The sequence below is a fragment of the Synchiropus splendidus genome, chromosome 19, assembly GCF_027744825.2.
Source record: "Synchiropus splendidus isolate RoL2022-P1 chromosome 19, RoL_Sspl_1.0, whole genome shotgun sequence".
In the NCBI taxonomy this organism is placed as follows: Eukaryota; Metazoa; Chordata; class Actinopteri; order Syngnathiformes; family Callionymidae; genus Synchiropus; species Synchiropus splendidus.
The window spans coordinates 11297263-11319455 of NC_071352.1; the positions used below are offsets into that span (position 1 = coordinate 11297263).

Here is a 22193-nt window from a genome sequence, read left to right on the forward strand (position 1 = left end):
ATGAACTGTCATGTTGTGTCGTTACGAAAACAAAACACAGAACAACAATTTAATGTATAAAGTTAAACTTTTTAATCATATGGGCATTCACTGTACAACGCCGTAAACTCCATTTTGTTCTTTTCTATTGACAAAGATCTCATTTCCAAATGGCGAGTGAAACTGTAAAAATAAAAGTAATTAAAAAAAATAATAGTTAAAAGTTTGGATTCATTTTACATTCACATCTGGGGGATTCAATTTTTGGTCAAACACTGATGACATTTTGCTTGTTTTTATTCATGACCGTGCGACAGTTGCCATTATTTATCTGTCAAAGTGGTGCTACACCAACCGCGCGGTCGGATTCCTGCGTGGTTTTATTTGGCACTTTCTTTCTTTTGAGAGGAAGACATTATTTGCAGAGCAGATTATTTTAAAAACCCGCCTCGATAAATCGAGTAAACATGACAACGTACCAATTGAAGTGTTCTTGATTTAAAGATCGAAACAAAAAAAGTCGAGATCACTTCGCCATCATCTACAAGTTACATTCAGTCAGTCGGTTTCTTGTCTGGTTTCTTTTCTGCTAAGATAAATGCACATTACTTTTACCGTGGAAATGTGGCGACCACAGTTTCAGAGCTGCATCCCAGTGATGCTATCGATGCTGCTATTGTGTTAAATACCCAAAAAGACAATACATGCGTTTCACGGACCAACATTAGGCATAAGTGTAAGCGTTACTGAACATAAAAGCCAGACTATAAGTACAGGAACTGTGAAGGAGAAGGGGTTTTCTGTGCTAGGCAATGGGGAGTAATATTTATTTATTTTTTAATAGTTTAGAGCTCTGGAGACGGTTAGGTTCAGGTGTGGTGAGTGTCAGTGCTGGAAACTTCTTGGATGATGAAGAGCTAAACGGAGATGAGGTGGTTCTGGGGGGGGTCATCATGGAAAGAGGGGTGGTGCAGCTAGGACATCTCCACTTCCCGCTCTATGCCAACATATTTCAGGGCATCTGCTTGGCTGTATCTGTGGAGGAAGGAGTGGTGGAGTCTCACATATTCAAGCAAGTTAAAAGCTGTTATACAATAATATCATGGAACAAGTAAAGCACTTTGTCTTTTGTGACCCAACACTTCCAACACATTTTAAAACCAATCCATTGTGTTTGTTACAATAAGAAAAAAAGAAATACCTTGTCTCACATGGTGTGTGGTTCTATGTGCTCATAGAACTCAGTATTTGCAACAACAAACCTGTAGTCAAAGAAGAGCTCCTCCCCCTGGAGAATGGCCCGTTTGGCAAATATTCCAATGCGGTGGTCTCCATTCACCATCACCACTGCGAGTGTACAATAGCAAATCAGATGACACAATGATGACAAAGGCCTGACGTAGACACTGTTACCTTTCGCGTAGCAGTTGGGGTTAACAGAATGGTTTGCGAAGCGGATTTTGTTTCCTTTCCGTGTGGCATCCACCACAAAGTCTGCGGGGCAGAATGGAGATTAAAAGCCGGCAACAACGAGAAGCTCCGCCTTGACTCACCGTTGTTGAGGTTGAAGAGGAAGCTGGACATGTACTTATCGTAGATGCGGCCTCGCCTGTCTGCCTCGTCCTGCGAGATCAGCTGAAGCACAGAGAACCAAGTTCAGACTCAGACGGAGGCGTGACTTGTTCATGTGCGAGTGAAGAGACTCACTTCGCCACAGTACTCCGAGATGAACTCATTCTTCTGCACCGGTTCCTTGATGAAGGTTCCCCATCCAGCCACGTCAGAGGGAGCCAGGAGCAGGTGCTGCTGGGACACACAAGCCATCAAACAACATCCAGCAGTGCAGAAGATAAAGAGAGGCTGAATTTCCTCTAAGTTATCAACAGTGTTCACATGATGAGACCTCAGATGTATTGGACCAGGATGCAAAGGTTCAAATAAGATGACTGGAAGTACAGTTGTGTTGTCCAAACGTGCCCGGGTAACTCCAGCAAAGGATCATGGGATGGATAACATACCACCCTGGGTAATAAACTGCACCACTGTGCTGAGAAACTTCATTGCATTTACACTTGAATTTCTGAAAGCTGAGGACGTGGGATTTTGTGTGTGAGTGAGAGGGACACCTCATTGGCTTTCCAGAAGATGTCGCAGCAGAAGAACAACATTTCACAAGAAACATTTCACAGTGGAGACTATTGAGAACAACCCATGGTACGTAGAATCTCATGCTATTCCCATGAATCATCCAGGATCTGACCTTTCATTTCCATGCCAGCGCGAGCGGTTTGGTGTTTACACATTCACAGTAGGCAGTGAGATCATCTCGCCTACATAACAAAGGAGTCACTTCAAGCTATTTTAAATGCTTTGGTTATATTCTGATGCAAAGGACTGTTTTAACAGGACACACAGGCGAGTGAGATTTGATTAATATAGTTAAAAAAAATAGAATAAATGACAGCAGATTTCAACAAAGACGGCTTTCTAGTTTAAGAAACAAAGCTCCTAGACATCCTCACTGGATTGCCATTAAGCTTCTGCATTACCTTCTTCAGTCCCCTCTGGATGCTACAGTTCTTGCAGGAGACCACTTTGCTGTCCCAGTGGTCTGCGGCGCCGCAGGTCATGCACAGATCGGGGTCACACTCCCTCACAGCCAGATAGCAGGGACACTGCTTGGTGTTACACTGCGTCTTACATCTGCACCCTGGGAAACGGTTCTGACCTGGAAAAGCGCCAGAGTCATGTCAAACCACCAGACAGAAGATAATCTGACACGTAAATCCTTTTTATAAACCAGAGATGTCTGAGTGACCTCTGCTGCAGTGCCGCAATTTTGCAGTGTAATGCTCCCCCAGAATCACCTTCCTGCAACCTCCACCTTCGTGAGCTGCAGAGAGAACTGGGCACTTCCCTGCCAAAACGTTGAAACCTCCCACACGGAGCCAGAACAGATTGGAAGCGTCTGCACCATCCAGTGTTTGTTGAGCTGTGTGACTCATATCAGAGCTGGACATGATGTTGTATATCAGGCTCACAGCCTGTCAGCTCCCTTTGATTCAGATCCAAGTGTTTAGTGCGCACACATGGAAAGTGGAAGGCTGCTTCCTTTTTGGTTGTGACACATCTCTGCCACGGGGAAATGTGAGGTAACAGCACACAAGATGGAGGAACAGGCTGAGAAGGAGGGCGGCTGGATAACAACGGATGTATACACGTGGGGGAATTACAAAACTCTGTCTTGCACCATGTGGCTTCTTTTAGGAAACACAACTCCAGCACACACACACACACTTCAAATACTGTTGCAGGGAAACTGCAGCGCACAACTTAAATAAAACTGGCATCACAAGAGACAGCTTTAAACGCTGACTCACATTATTGTGTAGTAAACAATGAAGTCTTTACTGGTAGAGACTGTCATCTTCTAAACCAATTCCCCATGTTATTTATTGTACATGCAGTCCTTAACCACTGGGTAGAGCTCTCGCAGCTGCGTCATTCATTTGGTGCATTAGTAGATTCACAGCAGAGGTGACCACGCTTGCAATCTGTTTTTAACCCTTTAAAGGACCAACTATCAAATTCTTGGCAGAAACTCTCTCACTCTATTTGCCGTCTGAACAAATGCACTAATAATAAGAATGCTGTGAAGTATTTAGACCTTAAAATACAATTGAAAGGATCTAAATAACCAGACACACTCTTGTGCTTCTATCCTTGTGGGGACATTGTGAGGTTTCTCATTGCCATGATGCTTTCCCCAGCCTCTCACTCTAAACTTAACCATCCAAAACACATGACTAACCTTAAGCAGGACTCTGAACCAAACTGAAACCCAATTATAATGACCCAGTAATTTTGAAGTCTTCAACTTCCAAAAGGTCACCACAAAGACATAAGGGCCCCACAAGGTACATGGTCTTGAATGAATAAACTTTAATTTGAAGTAATAAAACTGATGCCCAAAAACAGGCGTGTAGTCACAAAGTATTCCGTCTCTTGTTGTTACACTATGTTCAGTTGTGTTTATTTTAAATTTCCTCCGCCAATCACAGAGTGGTAGAGTTGCACTTAGGAGTGATTTGATTTTGATGGTGCTAAGAAACACAAAGAAATCGCAGAAATAAGTCATATTTCATGTGCCTCTGGTGTCAAACTGTGTACAGTCAACAGCGCTTTAAGATGCTAGTTTGACAAAGGAGGAGTAAGAAGAGGAAATGTAGCAAAACTCTCTTACATTCGTGGTCACACTGACAAAATTTCTCGCAGAAGTTTTGAGTTATCACACATGGGCAGGAGCTGTCGCATGGGTGGTCAGGGTGGTCACATGGTTGGTAGTTGTACACCTGATTGGAGGAATTGTCTGAAGAAAAAATACACCATCAATACGAGACTAAGATGATTTTAAGTTGTGTGATGTTCTTGCGAGACACACTCACCTTTCTTTAGCTGAATCTTTGCCCATAACCTGCGAGATAACACAATATATATGGTGAATTTATTGAGTATAAAATTGGCAGAAAAATGTTTGACACAAAAATGCCTGAGGCTGAGGGGCTTTAAAGAAGTCATATAAAACCCACATATGCTACTATATACTGACATGATCGAACCCAAAATGAAGAATATTCTCTCTTTTTCACTGTTTATGTGCAGAGAAAACCAATTCAGGAACTCTGTTTAGAAGCTCACACCAGAACAAGGACGATCCAAATAAGTCCTTACCTGTGTTTCCTCTTCTTCTTCTGAGGTGAGATCCCTCCATCTTCCACTGGAACACGATGGATCAGGACTTCCTTCACAGCAAACTCATACACCTGCAGGATGTGAACCACAACATGTGGATCTCATCAAAATGAAAGCAAAAGAAACAAAAGTTGTTCAGTTGATGCTAATCATGCGTAATGACGCCTTCATCTTCTCTTTTGAAAACCTCAGCACTGATCAAAGGCACTGGTTGCTGATACAGCTGCTTCCTACTTTTCACTCTCATTAGTGCGTTAAAACAAATATTTTCTCTCTAACCACTAGCATTCTTTGAAAGAAAACACAAACTGTATATTCATTCAGAAAGACTCGGAAAGTCTGCGCGTGCACGGCTTCATTATGAGAGATCACATCTGGTAATGATTATTGTTTATGGAGCCAAATGATTCTTTGCAGTCACTTCATTTCCCTGTACAACTGGACCACAGACAAAGGCTGCGCGTGGTGGAAAAGTGATCAGTTCCACAATGTTTCAGAATGCTCAGTTAAGTAATCTGAATGAAAATCTGTCACATGTTTAACAGTGTATATTCATTTGATAGCATTTATTTATTTATTCATTTTATAGCAGAGTCATTTCCTCAATTCAAATTCCCACTAAAAGAGCAAATAAATAACAGTGGGAACTTGTCTGGATGATGTAAGTGGACATAAATCAGAGTTTTAAGTAAGATATTAAGAGACTCATTGAGAGCAATGAGAATTTTGAATTCATATTATAGGTGCTGCTTGTGCGTGTGACTCGTGATTGGACATAGGGAAATTGGCTACAAAACATGTAGGATTTATATTGACAATGACATTAAATTATGTAATTCTCAACACTTAAAATCTGAATCAAAATCCCTTTGGATGGAGTCGACCAAACTAGGCCATTTTTTGTGTGTCTTTATCATCTCCTTAAACAGGTTGTTGATGTATAGATCCATATTCTTGAACCATGAGAGAGCTGAAAATGCAACACAGTACCTCCTTGCAGTTCTTGGTGCCGATCAGACGTGCAATGGAGCAGAAGTTGTTGAAGTACGTTCCATGTAGAACCCGAAAGAGGGACTCCTCAGCTCCGCTCCACTCCACCATACAACAAGGTTGCGGCTCTGCTTCCTCATCCCCAGCATGCAGTTTGGTCGGAGTTGGACACCTGGAATTCCCCTCTGAATTAAAGGCACAGACATAACTGAATATTACTGTTCACTCATAGCAAGAATACATAAAGCTACCATATATAGATGCCATATCTGAGATGCCACATGCACTCTTGCTCTCGCTGACACTCAGACACACTGGGCCTTTGATTTTTGGATATTCGGGCCCACCTCACACACAAACACAGCTGAAGATGGAGAGAGCAATGTTGCCAGGCAACTGCTTGAATGCAGAATCTCTTTGACCGTATGAGGTCTCTTAGTATCTCTATTAATCTGCTCTGCAATCTGCTTGATTCAGACAGAGTCTGCTGAGTCACCACCGAAAAGAGACTAATCGGTGCGAGAGCAGTGGGAGGTGGGGAAGTGAGATAAGCAGCCAGTAGAGATTGTTGTTTCTTCACCTCCCGCTGTTCCTTCTCATGAAAATATCAGAGGAAATGGAAGTGAAATGAGGGGAAATCACAATGGGAGGCATGAGGAGGAACACTGTGTTTATGTTGGGGCCGAATCAGCAAAAACTAAAAGATGGTTTATTTTCCAGACAAGTAAGAACTGACATTAGAGGAATATGGAACCCTTCCAAGTCAGCACAGGATTAAAAATATGACTTCCAAAAGAGATAAACGCTCTACAGAAGATAAACACATAAAGCTGAAGTTTGACAAAAGAACGTGTCGGCCATGAAGCATCTCAGTTCCAAGTTTAAGTTTGACTGCAAGGTCACGATAGGATTAGTTTAGGATTCACAGGTTGAAATAGAATTCACTGAGCAAAGTTTTGTGGGACTGTGACATCACAAATTCTTGTTCATGTAATGAGCAGATTGATCACAATTATGATTATGATTATCTGTTCTTGGCAGCTTACTTGTTTATTGTTCATAAATCCGGTTGATTGTTCATTGTTTCCTTGGGTCCAGCTACTACTAGCACTTGGCTGCAGCCTAGTTTCTGTTCCGTGTCAGTTTCATTAAACATAAACAAAAATGTTCCATTGGTCTGCAGTGTCTGCCCTATTATGGCTAGTGCTGATTCACTTTATATCAAATGTTCTTACTTGGTGGAACACCATACAAGTCACATCATTACATTACAAACTGAACCCTGCAGCTGATACAACGACAAGGCTAATATATGGATTTTTACTGACTAAAGAGCGTCATGTTGCCAAAATATTGAGCCTGGTCGCATCAAACCGCTAAAATTACAGGGTTTTATTTACCTTAAAGTGCTCTGTTTTTGCCTGTGAGTCCATAGCTCCACCACCAGAGCCGATCTCCTGGAGGACCGGAGATGAGAAGCAGCAGCTGAGACCGGCTGTGGTGTCGGAACTTCGGACACGCGGGCGAAAACAGTGCATTTTGAGCGCTTTAATGTCAATAAAAGACGTGAGGAGTTCATGATTCAAGTTCAGAAGTTTGTTTCATGAGTCTGTCTCCATGCTGCACCCACATTTCAAAACTAGCTTTGAAGTGATCCTCATGCATTTTTAAGCCAGGTGCACCTTTCTTCAGCACAGACAGCACCACCGCACTTGTGGTTTATGTACAAACAACATCTATGTTTCTCATCAAATTTGTGGTGCTAAGTGGGTGTGGCTAATATTCCGTTGCACTCTATAGTCTGGAATTCATGGTAAATTAAAATGTACCTAGAAATGAGACTATGTAGAGTATATATTTCTCTATTTCTCTACACATTGAAGAACAGGATTTGTTTCTGTAACGCACAGCTACAGAATGGATACCTGAAGATGAAGTTGTTTCATGGTCGCTGTCACCATCTTTACTTTCCTCTGCAGACCCAGAAGGACCGGGGCCAGTGGAACGCTGCTGTTGTTGTTGTTGTTGTTGCTGCTGCTGCTGCTGCTTCCGCCTCTTCCGTGACCTCTGCAAGCGGAACATATTCTGGTCCAAAAACTCTTTAGCCCCTTTCTTCAAGGGAAGACAAGAGCACCGGCGTTAACTTGACGTGATGGCTGGCGATCAAAGCAACAACACACCTGCAGCAGGAAGCAGTCCTCTCCACAGGGTTCTGTTTCCATCCGGATCTCTTTGGTCTTCCTCTTGTACACGCTGGGTGTTGCATGGAAAGCTGCGTGGGGATGAAGAAATTTTTAGCGGCAGATACACAAGAGTATTTCTCATCAGAATTGATATAATATTAGCTTCGGTCCTTTCAGCCATTCTGCCATCCCATGTGGCCCCTTACAGAAATGAATTTTACACCCCAAGTCGTGTATTACTTCAATCCTACTGCTTCGTAACACAACAGAGAGGAAAATAGAAAGACAATTACGGTGCAAGAAACAGTCGTATTTGAAGCAGCGTCTGCAGAAGAGGGTGTGGAAAGAATGCAGCGACTGCTCCCGCTGCACAGACTTTGCAAAGGGGCCATCCAGGTTTGGGGTGCACAGAGGGGGCATCTTGACAGGGCTCGGGGGCTCCAGGAGATCCTTATACCTACGAGGGTGACAGAGAGATCAGTGATTGAGCTTCGGCGGCAATAATAAAGTCTTCGGTACTTGTGTGAGCGTTCAAAGTCGACTGAAACCGCTTTTCTTTTTTTGAGTGGCTGCTCCAAATGCTCCTTTGAGTCGAAGTCTTGAGAGGCAGGAGCCATTATTGCTGTCCTCCCTGACTGCTGCCGTTGCTATGGTGAAAACTTAGCAACGCTCTATTCAGTATTGTCCACTCAGGTCCCCACTTTCATTTCATTTTTCTTACTTTTCTTTCAGCTCCTCAGTGGTGCCCTTGTATGGGAACATTGAGGCGATGGCCGTAAATATCTTGTCGTTGGGAATCTTCTTGACGCCGGATGAATCCCTCCCTTGCAGACAGAGACAGAAAACAAAATTTGTTGCCTGTGTTTTGGCAAGCACTGGACACAGATATGAGCTACATGTAGTTCTTGCTGTTTTGCAAGCGTGCAAGATTTCCCAAAGCTCTAGGTTGACAAGTAAGAACAAGCTCATAAAACTGAACAACTAATCACGCTGCGGTGCTTTCCTTCTTTGACTTACACCCTAACATGACACCCTAAACCAAGTCAAAGTAGAATTCCCATGACCTTGGTTCTACTTTTGAATATGTATCAATACCTCATTTAAACAGTGATGTACGATTTAAGAAATGGTTACAAATAATAACATTCTTTTCTTGGACTTTATTTATACAATTATTCGCTGCCATCTATGTAGTAACTGAAGCTTAAGAAATAGCTACTTCTGCCATTAGCGCTCGGTCTGTTCCTTCGTTTGTTTGAGAATGATTTCAGAATAAATCAAAACTGCTACATTTCAATGAATTTTTGAAGGCTGGTAGGAAAAATAGCTATGAACTTTCTGTATTTTTCCCAGTCAGTACATCCGGTCAGGTGAGCAACTCTGATCTAAAATTCACAACTCCAAATATTTAACATGAACTATATTAATGAAATACGTGTAGACAGCGATGTTGGGTAAAAAAACGAGTGGCTTCAGCAGGTTAAACAATACTATACTATAGAACAATACTATAGATGCTTTTTTTCTCAATGTTAAGCATCTTACAGGTGAGTGACAGTGGAGAAGGATCAGTGCCACAAACAACACTGAGCAACACACAGTGAGGACACAGTGGTGCCTTGAAAGTAAACAATGTTGCTGTGGCACGGTGACCCGTCGCAGCCACTGTATCACCCAAAACAGTAGCAGCCTTGTTCGTGGCGCAGCTTTCTTCCCCGTATACCCTCCATCTCACCCTCCGTCGTGTTCCTTTTCTTCCGTCTGAGGAACACCACAGGCCCAGGTTTCACCTCCTCTGACCCTTCCACCGAGCTTTTCCTCATTGATCTTTCATCCTCTTTCTTAGTAACCTCTGCTGCTGCTTCTTCATCCTCCTCATCTTCATGGTCAGAGTATTGACTTAACGCCTCCACCAGTTCTTTAAAGATCTCATCGCTGATGAATCCTCCCTCTGCAACAGAATATCGAATCAAACTTGATGATTATTTACAAGAGTCTACAAATCAAATAGCTGTAAAGTATGAACAGAAAAGCAAAGCAAAGAATAGATCAAATAAAAAATTAATATTAATCCCAAGAATACTAAAGTGCAAGCTGGGAGTTTGACCTGCATCCATTTGGCTCAAACAGATGCAGATACATTACCATTTTGCAGATCAGACCAAATCATCAGAGGATGCGGTGAGAGAATTTGAGCTCACTCAAACCACAGGTATTCCTCCTCAGAGTCCTCTTCTCCTCTATCCTGACTCTCCTGATCGATCTCAGAATGCCGACAAGGATACATTTTCAATTTTTTTAAGTAATATAATTATTGAAGCAAATATCAGTTTAGAAATAACCCCAACAGCACTTTATCTTCATAGCGCTCCGCAAGTGTGACGTCAGCCAGTCCTTAACCACAGAAATAACTTTCCATTTGGTATTCTTTTGGCATTTCCTGTCAAGGGTTTCCCCATCAATGGTTGCCTTCCTCTCCTTCTTATACCTGGTACTTCCATTTTTAACACTGTTCATCCAACAGGTTCCCTGTCACTCCTCTCCATGAGTCCGTAGAACCATGTGCCCTCATAAACTTTGTCTCCAAACTTGCTGTCTCTCTTATATACTTGCTTCTTATGCTGTCCTTCTTCATCAGTCCAGATGAAAATCACGTGAGCATCTGGTAAGTCTCATTCTTATCCTTCATAATTACAGTGTTATTAAGGACTAAATATATATAGATTTAAAAAAAAGAAATAAATACATAATAAATAGTTTGGAAATTGTCTTCTTGTGTTTTATATTTAAATGGTAGGTAGCTATTGTACAATCCTCAGCTCCTCAGGATGTTGCACAATTTCTAGCTGGAAAAACAAAAAGTCCTCCACCATGAGCCTTTGAGAGACCTCAGGATGGGATGGATACGTTTATGATCCAACGGCTGAAATTCTGGTTCATGTCACTCCTCAAGCTGAAGGTGTAGCTAAGTCATTGATCTTGACTTATTGCAAAAGGCCAGTGTTACGTAAGCGTCATGTTTGTGAAGTAAAACATAACAGTGCTGTTCAGACTGCACACAAGCCGACGCCTCTGTGGATGACAGCAAGCCCAGAAGAGAAAAAGAGAGACTGATTGACAGGACTGACCTCTGTCGCCGTGCACGCCATCGTAGTTGTCGATAAGTTCCTCGAGAAAGGCCTCGTCCTGCTCCAGCACCTCGTCACCCATGTAGGGGATGTTGTGAAGGAAAGTCTCGTCTTCAACCTGTCACACACGGCAAAAAAAGACAGATAAAGATCTGTCATTTCAATGTTTACATTTTTATTCTTTGGTATTCCCTTCAGAAGTCCATCTATTTTATTACAATATTTGTGAGAAAAATTAAAAAAAAAATGTGACTACAACATACAAAAAATAATCCAAAGATAAGTGAAAAAATGAAGAAAAAAATAGGATCCCAAATTATCTCATATAAGCACACACATTGTCGTCTTCAGTAATGCTAAATGATGCATCCAGAATTCTAATACAAAATGAGGGAATAACATGCCCACAGAATGGATTAAACAAACATTCACAATATGTAGTTGAAACCTGGTTAAAATCAAAGTATTTGTAGATTGTTATCGTGTCACACTGAGCTCATGAGGGACATATGGGTGCAGTTAAAGTGCTGCAGGTGTTCACTTTAGCTCACGTCTGTTGACCCTGCACACTGCTGAGGTCATGAGAATGATCTTACACAACAACTAACGGACAGCTGGAGACATGGAGCAGTCAGAGAGTGATCCGCTTTAGATCAGAACACTCGCACATAAAGCCATACTTGTCAATGCATCTACTTATAAGTCTAGTTTAATGAAAGACAGTTACAAACAAGACAAGACTGTATGATGTCTGTTTCAAGTGCAGCTAAAAATAGTGAGTTTATGTCTTATAAATAGCAGAACTGTCCAAAAATATAAATGAAAGAATAACACTTGAAGAGTCCGCTTCTGGCTGGTGTGTTATGTCCATTTATTTTATCCTTCAAATGGAGGTATGGCAAACAGCATCGTAAAATTGGCCTACACCACGAAAACACTGCCTGTAGGAGTCGTTGGTGCATTGTGCTTAAAATTATAACCAGAACTTATATATCACTTATATATGTTATGACATGTACGATATATATGTTATGACATTGAAGTAACTTCTTCATATTTCTGGTGTCTTTTTTGTTGTTGCTCCTGTAAACAGTATTTAAACTGGTTAAGAAGTAAGTTAAGAACTACAGTTATTGCAAAATAATGCTCCATGATTTATAGAAGCAGTTTCCAGACCATGAAGTTGTGCTGCAGTGGTGACCAGGAGTACATGAAGGGGATTCCTGCCACAGTCGACAGGGGTCTCATGGCGATAGCTTGCGCCTTAAAAGCCGGAAAGCCGAAGCTCACGGTGCACATCTAGAGAAGAGAAGCAGAAGGGTTTCAAACATCAGCTTTAGAATGCAGACAGCAGTGCTGGTCTGTGAGCAGATGCCAGGAACTTGCACTGCTTGCACACACTGCTGCTTTCCCTGTCTTGCGGTTGCCATGACAACAAGATGGAAGTGGCTGCATGATGTCAAGCACCTGAGCGATTCACCTTATTTAAACCCAGCTACTTTAGTATGTGGGTCCATCTCCTTGTCCTTTCAAGAAACTGCAAGCTTTCATCCCCAGCTAGCCTCAGAATCTTCAACTGAATACATGTGATTTAAGGGCACCAGTTTATCAGGTGGGGCATGAGCACACACACACTTTTAAAAGGGTTTTACAAGTATGCCACATTTACAGGCATAAACAAATGTTGAAAAAATATGATAAACATCATATTTAAAACGGGACACAAAAAGACTGAATAGAAAAGGGACTGTCCAAAGTTACATATTTTTAATACAAAGTTATTTATTGACCCACCATGAGCTAGAGATCCGCTGTCAAAGTCTAAGTCCTGACCACATTACAGAGTAAACACAAACAGGGAACATTCGTTTATCAGCGTGGAGACCTCTTGTGACCCCGTTCAGCAATAACATAATTCAAGGACTGTGCCATGATGTAAAATACAGTCCCGGGAAGTTCATCCCTGACAGCAGAAGGTACATTGGTTTATGACGAACTCTTGCTGTTGGAACTTGCCTTCTTACTGGCCATGGCTCCACTAAGTGTCGACAGCGGGATGGACTGAACCCTCAGCTTGGACCACTCTTCATTCAGGATGTTCTTCTGCTGCTCAATTTTCTGTCTGTTTGACATGAACAAGGACTGTAAAGACATGAATAAAGGATTTCAGCTCTCGGGCAAAGATGGAAGCAGGAGCTCACAAAGCACAGCAACGGTCCCACTCAGTATTATGATTTGTGAACAAGGATTCCACACTCATTGGTAACTTGCCTTGACCTCCTCAGCTTTCTTAAGGCGTTTCAGTTGGCGAAGGCGCATGTACTCTGACTTGACTCTCCGTCGCCACTCCAGCAGACTGCGTGAGGGGACATGAGATAGTGCCTGCGATCTCACAGTCTGTTGTGGGACAACCGGCCCTGGGGTTGAAGCTTCAGGAGATGTAGACGTCTCCATCACTATTTAAAGAGAATTGATTCCATCACATAAAGCTGTTAAAATAAAGAACATGTGCACATAGATACTATATACAGAGGTACCTCGGTTCTTGACCACAATCCGACGACCGTTCGAGAAGCAAATTGTTCGAAATCTGGATAGATTTTTCCCATTACAATGAATGGAAAAAGAAATAATGCGTTCCAAGCCTTAACATAGGCTTTTGTAGGAGTGAATGTAGAGTGTCTGCTGCAGGTGGCTGTTCCTCTATATGTGGCCGCTGCATGTGGGAGGGGTTGCCGAGTGAGTGACGTCTCTCCAGAAGTGAAGAGGTGCCCGGTGCGTGTCCAGCTCTGAATGTGCGCTTCTGTGCAGTTTGGCTGTGACAAAGTCATAAACCAAGTCAGGCTCTGTCCCAGACTCGCCTCATCCCTGTCCCAGCTCCAGCCCACAACAGGACATCAAACCATGGAGTGAGCGCTCCAGCACCTCCCCTGTGACACTCTACCACGGTCCAGTGTGGAAACAGGAAAGGTTTTACACCTCAATATGAAGAAAAAACAGTCAGTGAATGTAGCTAACGGGACACGTCTGCATACAGAGGCTGTGTTATACACAATAACAAAGCGCCTCGTGGGTCAGCTGATCGGTCCACGCACGTTATGGTTTTTCGGGGGTGTTCGAGTTCTGGAATTTCGTTTGAAATCCGAAGCAAAAAAATCTTGAAATTTTTGTCCGAGACGTTTGAAAACCGAGGTACCACTGTACAAATATTAATGGTGCTCGTGTGGCTGTGTCCTGTGAGCTTCAGTGAAAAGCAGAAGCCAACACAAAAATGTTAAAATACAAACTCCTACCTATAATAGAATTTGTTGAATATGAAACACAGAGAAAAACTCAATTAGGTTATTGTAATGATATGGCTGAATTTCAATTAAAATAATTAATAACATTGACAGTAAATCAGATTACATTTTTTTTATCATTCAGAATACCTACATTTTATTCAATAAAAAATAAGAATGAAGGAGTCCAAGGAAAAGCGTTAGTAGTGTTAATACAAACAAAACAATAATACACACACGTACACAAACACACTCAAAACTGACGGTAACACTGAACAGATGACAGAAACAAATAAAAAGATGGAGATTAACAGAATTTTTTTTTACATAAAGCTGCACAACAACGACAGTTGTGAAAAACAGGGAAAGTGGGAATAAGGGACTGAAAGTACAAGGGCTCGTATTCACATATCTCCATTTCAATATCTGTGTACTGTAAGGAGATATATTGACCAAAATGCAACGTAACTGTTATCAAGCTATGCGATATAATAGTTATACAAAATGACATATAAGTTGTCGTGTAAGACCTGTTAGAGGATATTGTTTGTTTCTTGTATGTTTTCAACGAACATACAAACTGTAAACTTGTAATATATCAACCACGTTCTTCTGCTGTTTTCTTCTGTTGCAGTTTTGAAGCACCTCTCTTTTGCGAAACAGCGCTCTCTGTCGGTAGCAAAACAAAACAGCATGTAATGAAAAAAAAAACAGCTACTCCTGAGGTGCTTCGTATTTTATAGATTAACCGAGGATTATAGGGGTTTCGTTCAACCCAAATACGTACATTAAGCATTTTTACAACACATATATTACTGTTGTGAGCAGCATCCACATTGCACTGAAGTGGGCGTGCCTCCCAGAAAGCAAAATGAAGCAGAGAAGAAAAGTGCGTAGTGCTATTTTCCTGTCCGTTTTGTCCACCCGTGTGTCTGTGAACTTCCTTTTCCGAGCTGGACCGTCGCCTCACATCTATCCTTTAGTCATCCCGAGCTTTTGAGTATTGGCATACAGCGTTTAGAACAGACTACAAGTCGTGCACACGTTGCTGTCGTGAAGTGTGCTACATACACCATGTAGCGGCAGTCTCACACACATGCACACACACACACGCACACACATTTCAGGGGGGTTTAAATGCGCACTGCTACGTCGTCACACAACTCGCAACGTCTGCGTTTAAAGTCCCTGCTTTTTAATACCTTGGAATCTTCGGTCCGTTTGGACGCGACGCGTTCAAGTCCGCCTCGGTGTCTTTTTTTCAGTGGAAAGCTGCGGTGGAATTGGAGGCTGTCTTGACTTGAGCTGACGCAGATATCGTGTCCACACGGCGAGAAGATGCCAGCGATATTCCTCTGTGCTCCATGGTGCTGGAGGGGAATGTTGTTTTAGCGTTCAAGTCGTCTGCGCAGTCGTCTTGTCCGAGCAGCCGGATGACGTATTTATTCCGCGGTGACTGTGACGCGTCCCGAGCACCACGAGCAACTACATGACAGCGCGCGCGCGCGGAGGCGCGTGCACATCGGCTCACGGACACAAACGCGAGACAGATTATCGTTGTAAATAATTTTGAATAAATGAAACATGTTTTAGATGTATTTTGTATAGAAGAAATTGACCTTGCGAGCGAACACAAATATAAAAATGTGGGTGATGGATGCTTAGTTTTATTCGTGCGCTTAGACATACATGTGTCTACCATCCCAAAAAGAGTGGGGCAGGCCAAGGCACTGTTCCCGCACCATTCATTTCACTGTTTACCTCTGATATCAGGCAAAGGATCGTGTCCAGACGTTCTCCATCGATGCTGCAATTGAGAGCGACAGCAGCAACAACAAGCAGAATGGGAAATATCATCAACGATATTTGTTGGTGATATTAGTGGTACAATTTGACGCAACAATATTCATAGTAATAATTGTTTTTTTAAGTAATAATTACATATTTAATTTAAATCAAATGATTTAATTTATGATCATTTCCAAAGTACGCAAATCTAATATGACTAATATTTTGTAAAATAAGAAAAAGTAAACATCAATTGACTGACGACTTAAGGTAAAACTCAAGATAACAGCACTGGAAATGAGCCAGTTTCAACCTTTTTGATGATTTAATCATTCAACTGGGCAATCAATGAGATAAAGAATAGTTGTAGTGATTGGTTTATCTTCCTGTGATAACCCTCATTTTAACACATAACAACGCATTTTTTAGAGGCCAAGCAATTTCTGTTTGAAGATTGTTACTAGTCAATACTATTAAACAGGAAGTGCTGTTTCATGCTAAGAACCTTTATGTTACCATCAGTTACTTGACATCCAGAAAACCTTTACAGCGAATAACAGTCAAGCCCAACATACAAAACATGTTAATGTCCTTTTTTTTTATTGTCAATTTATACATTGCATTTGTGGTTTTTAAAAGTAGGTAAAAAATACACTTTGTGCATAAAAAGTCTTTTATAAATAAATTAAAAGGCATTGTGAAATGCCACACATCTAGTCCGTGTTCACCTTCCTCCCTGCAAAGATGCACAAGGATGTGATGAACTGGAAAAACAGCATTTTGATTCCCAACTTGGCTCCTGAGTTCCCAGGGGTGGGTTTCGTTTCTGCTTCAGCTTCAGTGTCAATGTCTTCAGGCAAAATCACAGCTGATTCCAGAAACCATTCTTCATTGTCCTCTTCTACCGGGATCGGTACAGGTTCGGGAATGATCGGAGCCGGAAACATTGGACGGATGCGCTCAGTTGCAATGTTGACTATTTTCCTTAAAAGCTCTGGGGCGATAACTTCAATTTTCTCCGTCAGGATATCAGCTGCGTACAGCAGCCGGACTGATTCCTCTATGTCGTGGACCAAGTCGTTCCTGATGGCGCGGGAGAAGTTGATGAAGAAGAAATTCTTGAGGTTGCCGTTGGAAATCTGATCCAAAACAGCCTTGGTCACAGCCACAGACATTTGGCTGAGCTCCTGGGAAGCCATGGCGAGGGTCTGCAATGGAGGACGGACCCAAAAGTCCCGCAACACCTTAGGAACTACCGCCAGCACCACGTCGGTCAGGCTAGTCAGTTTGGCACAATGTGCTTCAACAGCCTTCTGACTCAGGGCGCTGACATGTCTTCGACACAGCGTCCGGATTTTGCACCGCCTGGAAAGCACAATAATAAAATAAGTCCTCGGCGAATAAGACACAATGTTCACTCTGTATCTAGACTTACTGTGATTCAGATGATGTCACTGAAGGATCAGGAGTCATTTGGATTTCCAGCATGATAGCATTCATTTTGTTGCTGACGTTCACCCTCCATGCCTGAAACATACAAGATGGTGGGAAAACAAAATATTATAACATATTTCAGGAGGGGGTTTCAATGAAACTACAGTTGATGTACTTCAACAGCTTTTAGGTGGGAATTGAAGGGGTGTTTTGTCTTGCTGCTAATCCTGTTCTGGTACTTGGTGACCCCTTTGTTTTTGTGCAAATGATGTGCTCCATTTGGCGGCATCAGTTCACAACTTGAATCTGTCTTATTCTAAGTGGCAGGGATTGGGGGTGGGGGGTCTCAGCAGGAAGCAGATGTTGAGAAGGTTCTCTCAAACCAGTGACCAATCACTGGACGACAATAATAACAAACAAATACATACATGAAAACAAAATACTCACCAGTGAAAGGGAAGACTTCTCATCTTCATCATCCAGCATCTCCAAGTCAAACTGCCAAAGTCTGAAATTGAAAGACAGAAGTTTCCCTCAATGCGGCGCCTCACTATTCCAGCTGAAAATAAATGTACTTACTGCTCTCTCAGAGAAACTCGGCCCATCTCCACCATCAGGTCAGTCATGTCCTCGATGGTCACGTAATTTGGGATGATGTGCTTCTGCTGAAGAGTCAGGAGTTCTTTCAAAACTAAGACCTGTGATAGAAGACACAGTCGGAGATCAGAATTTACTACAGCAGCACTTCACTTTTCATTGAATCTTAAACTCTCCAACTGGTTGTTACAGATAAAAAATTAATAAAATACTCATATATCTAAAGTACTGTTTTCTGACAGCTGTATTTAGAGTGGAAGTGCAGTATTCTATTGAAACTGTAGTGTAAATAAAATATCAAATTCAAACACTTTCATGATAAATCCATCAACAAGAAAGAATAAATTATTTATATATATTATTTATATTTCAACTGCATAAAACAGTGGAAAATAATCCATCAAAAACAATAAGAATACATTAAAAACTCACCTGGATCTTGTAAGTTGGTAGATGCCAACATGTACTCATCGCCTGTTCGTACATCTTTGAACAAAACAGATCCTAAAGGTGAAGAAAGGAGGACTTGTAAGCGCCGTTAAACGCATTTCCAACGAAATTACGCACCTCGATTTGATCCCTAAGTCCAATGTTTTCATCGAAAAAATCCATGAGGACGAGATAAAAGTTCGACAAACCACAGGAATCTTCCGTCAACTCTCCCGCTTACTTGGAAGAAAATAATCGGTAACGCAAAGACCGACCGAAACCCGTCGTATTCATACTCCGGGCGTCCAATTGCGTTACCTTTATGACGTCATAACGGCGCGTACGCCTCAAAGGCGGCAGTTGACGTCACAAAGGCTACTCGTTTACGCCTATGCTGATGCACGTCATGTCTTGAACGACTTTATTTTTTAAAAAGTTTGATAGATAAACCGATCAATCCTACAATATTAGCACGAAAGTGCTAGCCGAAAGCTAACAGGCGCTTCTAATACGGCAATACGCGCCTTCTTTTTACGTCACCATTCATGACTTTTTTTTGTTGGACGAGGTATATATTTTTGTCTCTATAACTGTGCTCGCATTTGCACTTCACATGCTTTAATAAAGACATGTCTAACTCATCCTCTTGCAGTTTTCTATCCATTTAAAATAAGATTATGGTTGTACAACAACTTAATATTCTGTTAGTAATATGTTAAGATAAGATTTGATATTCCACTAATATAATAGTTTTTTCTCTTTAGGACACTAGATGCCACTGTTGAAGCACTTATCATAAAACGTGTGTTGTAAATACAAGCTTCTCCATTCCATAGAACAGATCAAAATGCAACATTGTCTCACAGTATATTAATTTATTTAACTTGACTTGCGAGGCCTAGAGCAGTACAGTGAACATAATTTAAATATCTCTAGGATCTAAAGGTAAAGCTAGGAATATATACCACTGTGGGGCAAATACAATACAACATCTGATATAATCTGGTATATACTTTGTGTAAAAGTTGTTGTTACTGACAGAGGTACACCAAGACATCTCCTTTATTCTGTATATTATAAACTCTTCTTGTTTGTCTTGGCAACCGACACAAAGAATCAACATTTCAAATGTGGTCCAGATTTTCTGCAACTCGCTGCTCTCTATAAAAAACATTGGCAAATTGATCCTTCTATCAATATTAATAGACTGTATCAGTTTCAAGGTTTATATTAAGCAGTCCTGTATATGTTTATGAGAATCTAAATCAGTTGGCCAGGAGAAGGCATGTTTAAATATGTCCATCCTTCTTTCACCTTAGAAACATCTATTTTTTTTGCATTTTTAAAAAATAATCCTACCATAATGGCAAAGGAAAAAGTAATATAAATACTCCAAATTACACTGCCTGGCCAAAAAAGAAGTCACCACCAGAAAAAAAGGGTCATACACTTACAGCACACATTTGCTGTGGCATTGTTTCGATAAGCTTCTGCAATGTCACAAGATTTATTTCCATCCAGTGTTGCATTCATTTTTCACCAAGATCTTGCATTGATGATGGTAGAGTCTGACCGCTGCACAAAGCCTTCTCCAGCACATCCCAAAGATCCTCAATGATGTTAAGGTCTGGACTCTGTGGTGGCCAATCCATGTGTGGAAATGATGTCTTACGCCAGTGCCATCAGGGAAGAAAAAATCCATTGATGGAGTAACCCGGTCATTCAGTATATTCAGGTAGTAAGCTGACATCATTCTTTGAGCACATCATGTTGCTGAACCTAGACCTGACCAACTGCAGCGACCCTGTACCTATTTGCTTAGTTCAATCTAGGTGGCGACTTTTTATTTGGCCAGGCAGTGTATATACACAATAGAAGGAGAATGGTAAGGACTATACAGATATATATACATGAGAAGACTTATAATTGACAGGACTAGACACCCGTGGTTGCACGTGCCAGATGATCATTTTTGGGGAAGAAACTGTCACCAACAACAGCTTTCATCTGGCTTCTGGGCACCAGGTGGATTAACATGTGTAAAGAGGAAGCAAACAATGGCATTGAGGAGAAGTCATGGCGTAAGAAATGTAGATGAGTTCCACCGTTGAAACAAGCACCCTGAAACTATCTGGCAAGGCCAAGGCCATCTGCATACCAATAACCTAACAACCCTCTCACTTCGTAATGGTCGGACTATTGACTCCTCTCGCACAGTAGTTGTCCTTTTGTTTACATGACTGAGTCTGACTTATTCACCAGCCTGTCAAAACTCTGAAATTAGAGCGATCAGAGACGGCGACCAGCTCCAGTGTGCATGTTTTGTTTCAACATGCTTCAACATGTGGGGACCAAGAACTTTATTTACCTGTATTGTGTAGCAGTGTCCTTCATTGTGGGACATTAAATGATGTCATCAGGTAGTAGAAGTTTTTTCTTTTGGAAAAAAAACAACCAGAAAATAGAGCTTTATTATTGTGTATTTTTCTATCTTACTGTCTGCATCATCCTTTTCATCTGGCCACTCTATTGATTTGACTTATAATATAACACAGTTGCTTCTATTGTGATTGAAAGCAAATATCACACACAGAGAACTTCTTGGACAATTTGACCACCAGACTGCATTTGGTTGTTACCTCATCCGGGTTATTGCATCATTTCTGACCACATATTTGTCTCTGGTTTCAAGGAAGCTTCTAGCCTTCTCTGACTGCTTCACTTCTGACTGGACCATCGCAGTGAACGCCTCCCCCCCGCTGTCTGGCGTGACATGAGAAATCCCTGGAGAGTGTCTAGAGAGGACCTCCAGCATTGAGGTTGTAGTACAATGACAAACCACTCCTTTACATTTCATTGTCAGCACAAACTGGCATTGAAACTCGATTATCAGATGAGTTATGTTGCCTTTTTCATTTCATGTTTCCTTTGGGTTTAAGACAAAATATTCTGTGTTGCATCATAAAATATAACAACAGTGTAGGAAACATTTTTTTTCTGTGAACAAATTCAAAGTTGAGTTCACAGTTTTCAAAATGAACCAGTTCATAAATGTTTATACTTAATAGTTCATTCATAGTTTCAAAAAATGAACTAGATCGTTTTTTTCAGTATGTTGCTGCGAGATGTTGTATTTCAACATTAATGTCAAATCCCATATTGAACCACAGGGAGCAAATATATCATTTTAAACACTGCAGCTATGTGTTTGATTCCATCTTCATATCAAATGGTGTATCATCATCCAACCAGGGTTCACATTAGTGTTTAGGAACCAGCATTGTTGCAGTCTGTTTGTTTCACACTAGAAGCAGCTGCATCTTTCATCCCAACAGTTCATTCTCAAAAACATGAGGAAAAAAATAACTCTGTCCGTCTGAGGACATGTTTGTTTAAAGGATTTTAAATAGTGCAATTATTTTTCAATTTCTATGGCTGTTATTTATTATTATTCACAATATAACAAAGTTTCTCTTTCCATGTGCTTATAGAGGGACAGAAATATATATGTTTATATGGAAATATGTTCCAAAGTAGGCGCTTAGAAGGAGAGCACAAACAATCCCCAACATTAAGGTTGATTTATAAAAGATATATTTATTTTATTAGGAAATCTGAGATGTACAATTGTA

General features: G+C 41.3%; 2 protein-coding genes across 3 annotated transcripts; both read right to left on the reverse strand.

Moving 5' to 3' along the window:
• Positions 1–48: 48 nt before the first annotated feature.
• Positions 49–15803, reverse strand: ezh1 (enhancer of zeste 1 polycomb repressive complex 2 subunit). 2 transcript variants are annotated; one of them, XM_053852797.1, is made up of 20 exons: positions 15516–15803; positions 13304–13488; positions 13049–13174; positions 12209–12331; positions 11033–11150; positions 9640–9855; positions 8626–8728; positions 8198–8361; positions 7902–7993; positions 7647–7788; positions 5722–5906; positions 4711–4802; positions 4425–4453; positions 4223–4348; positions 2529–2707; positions 1687–1782; positions 1533–1614; positions 1393–1473; positions 1242–1326; positions 49–1014 (listed from the first exon to the last, which is right to left on the reverse strand). In XM_053852797.1, the coding sequence occupies exons 2-20, from the start codon at positions 13484–13486 to the stop codon at positions 954–956; spliced, it is 2283 nt and encodes a 760-aa protein (XP_053708772.1). In that variant the 5' UTR covers positions 13487–13488; positions 15516–15803; the 3' UTR covers positions 49–953. The 2 variants fall into 2 exon arrangements, with proteins under 2 accessions (XP_053708772.1, XP_053708771.1); XM_053852796.1 differs by having other exon boundaries at positions 7647–7833.
• An 896-nt stretch (positions 15804–16699) lies between these two features.
• LOC128751470 (uncharacterized) lies at positions 16700–18845 on the reverse strand. Its single transcript, XM_053852505.1, has 6 exons — positions 18700–18845; positions 18565–18636; positions 18115–18233; positions 17983–18043; positions 17537–17628; positions 16700–17466 (listed from the first exon to the last, which is right to left on the reverse strand). The coding sequence occupies exons 1-6, from the start codon at positions 18742–18744 to the stop codon at positions 16815–16817; spliced, it is 1041 nt and encodes a 346-aa protein (XP_053708480.1). The 5' UTR covers positions 18745–18845; the 3' UTR covers positions 16700–16814.
• Positions 18846–22193: the final 3348 nt, after the last annotated feature.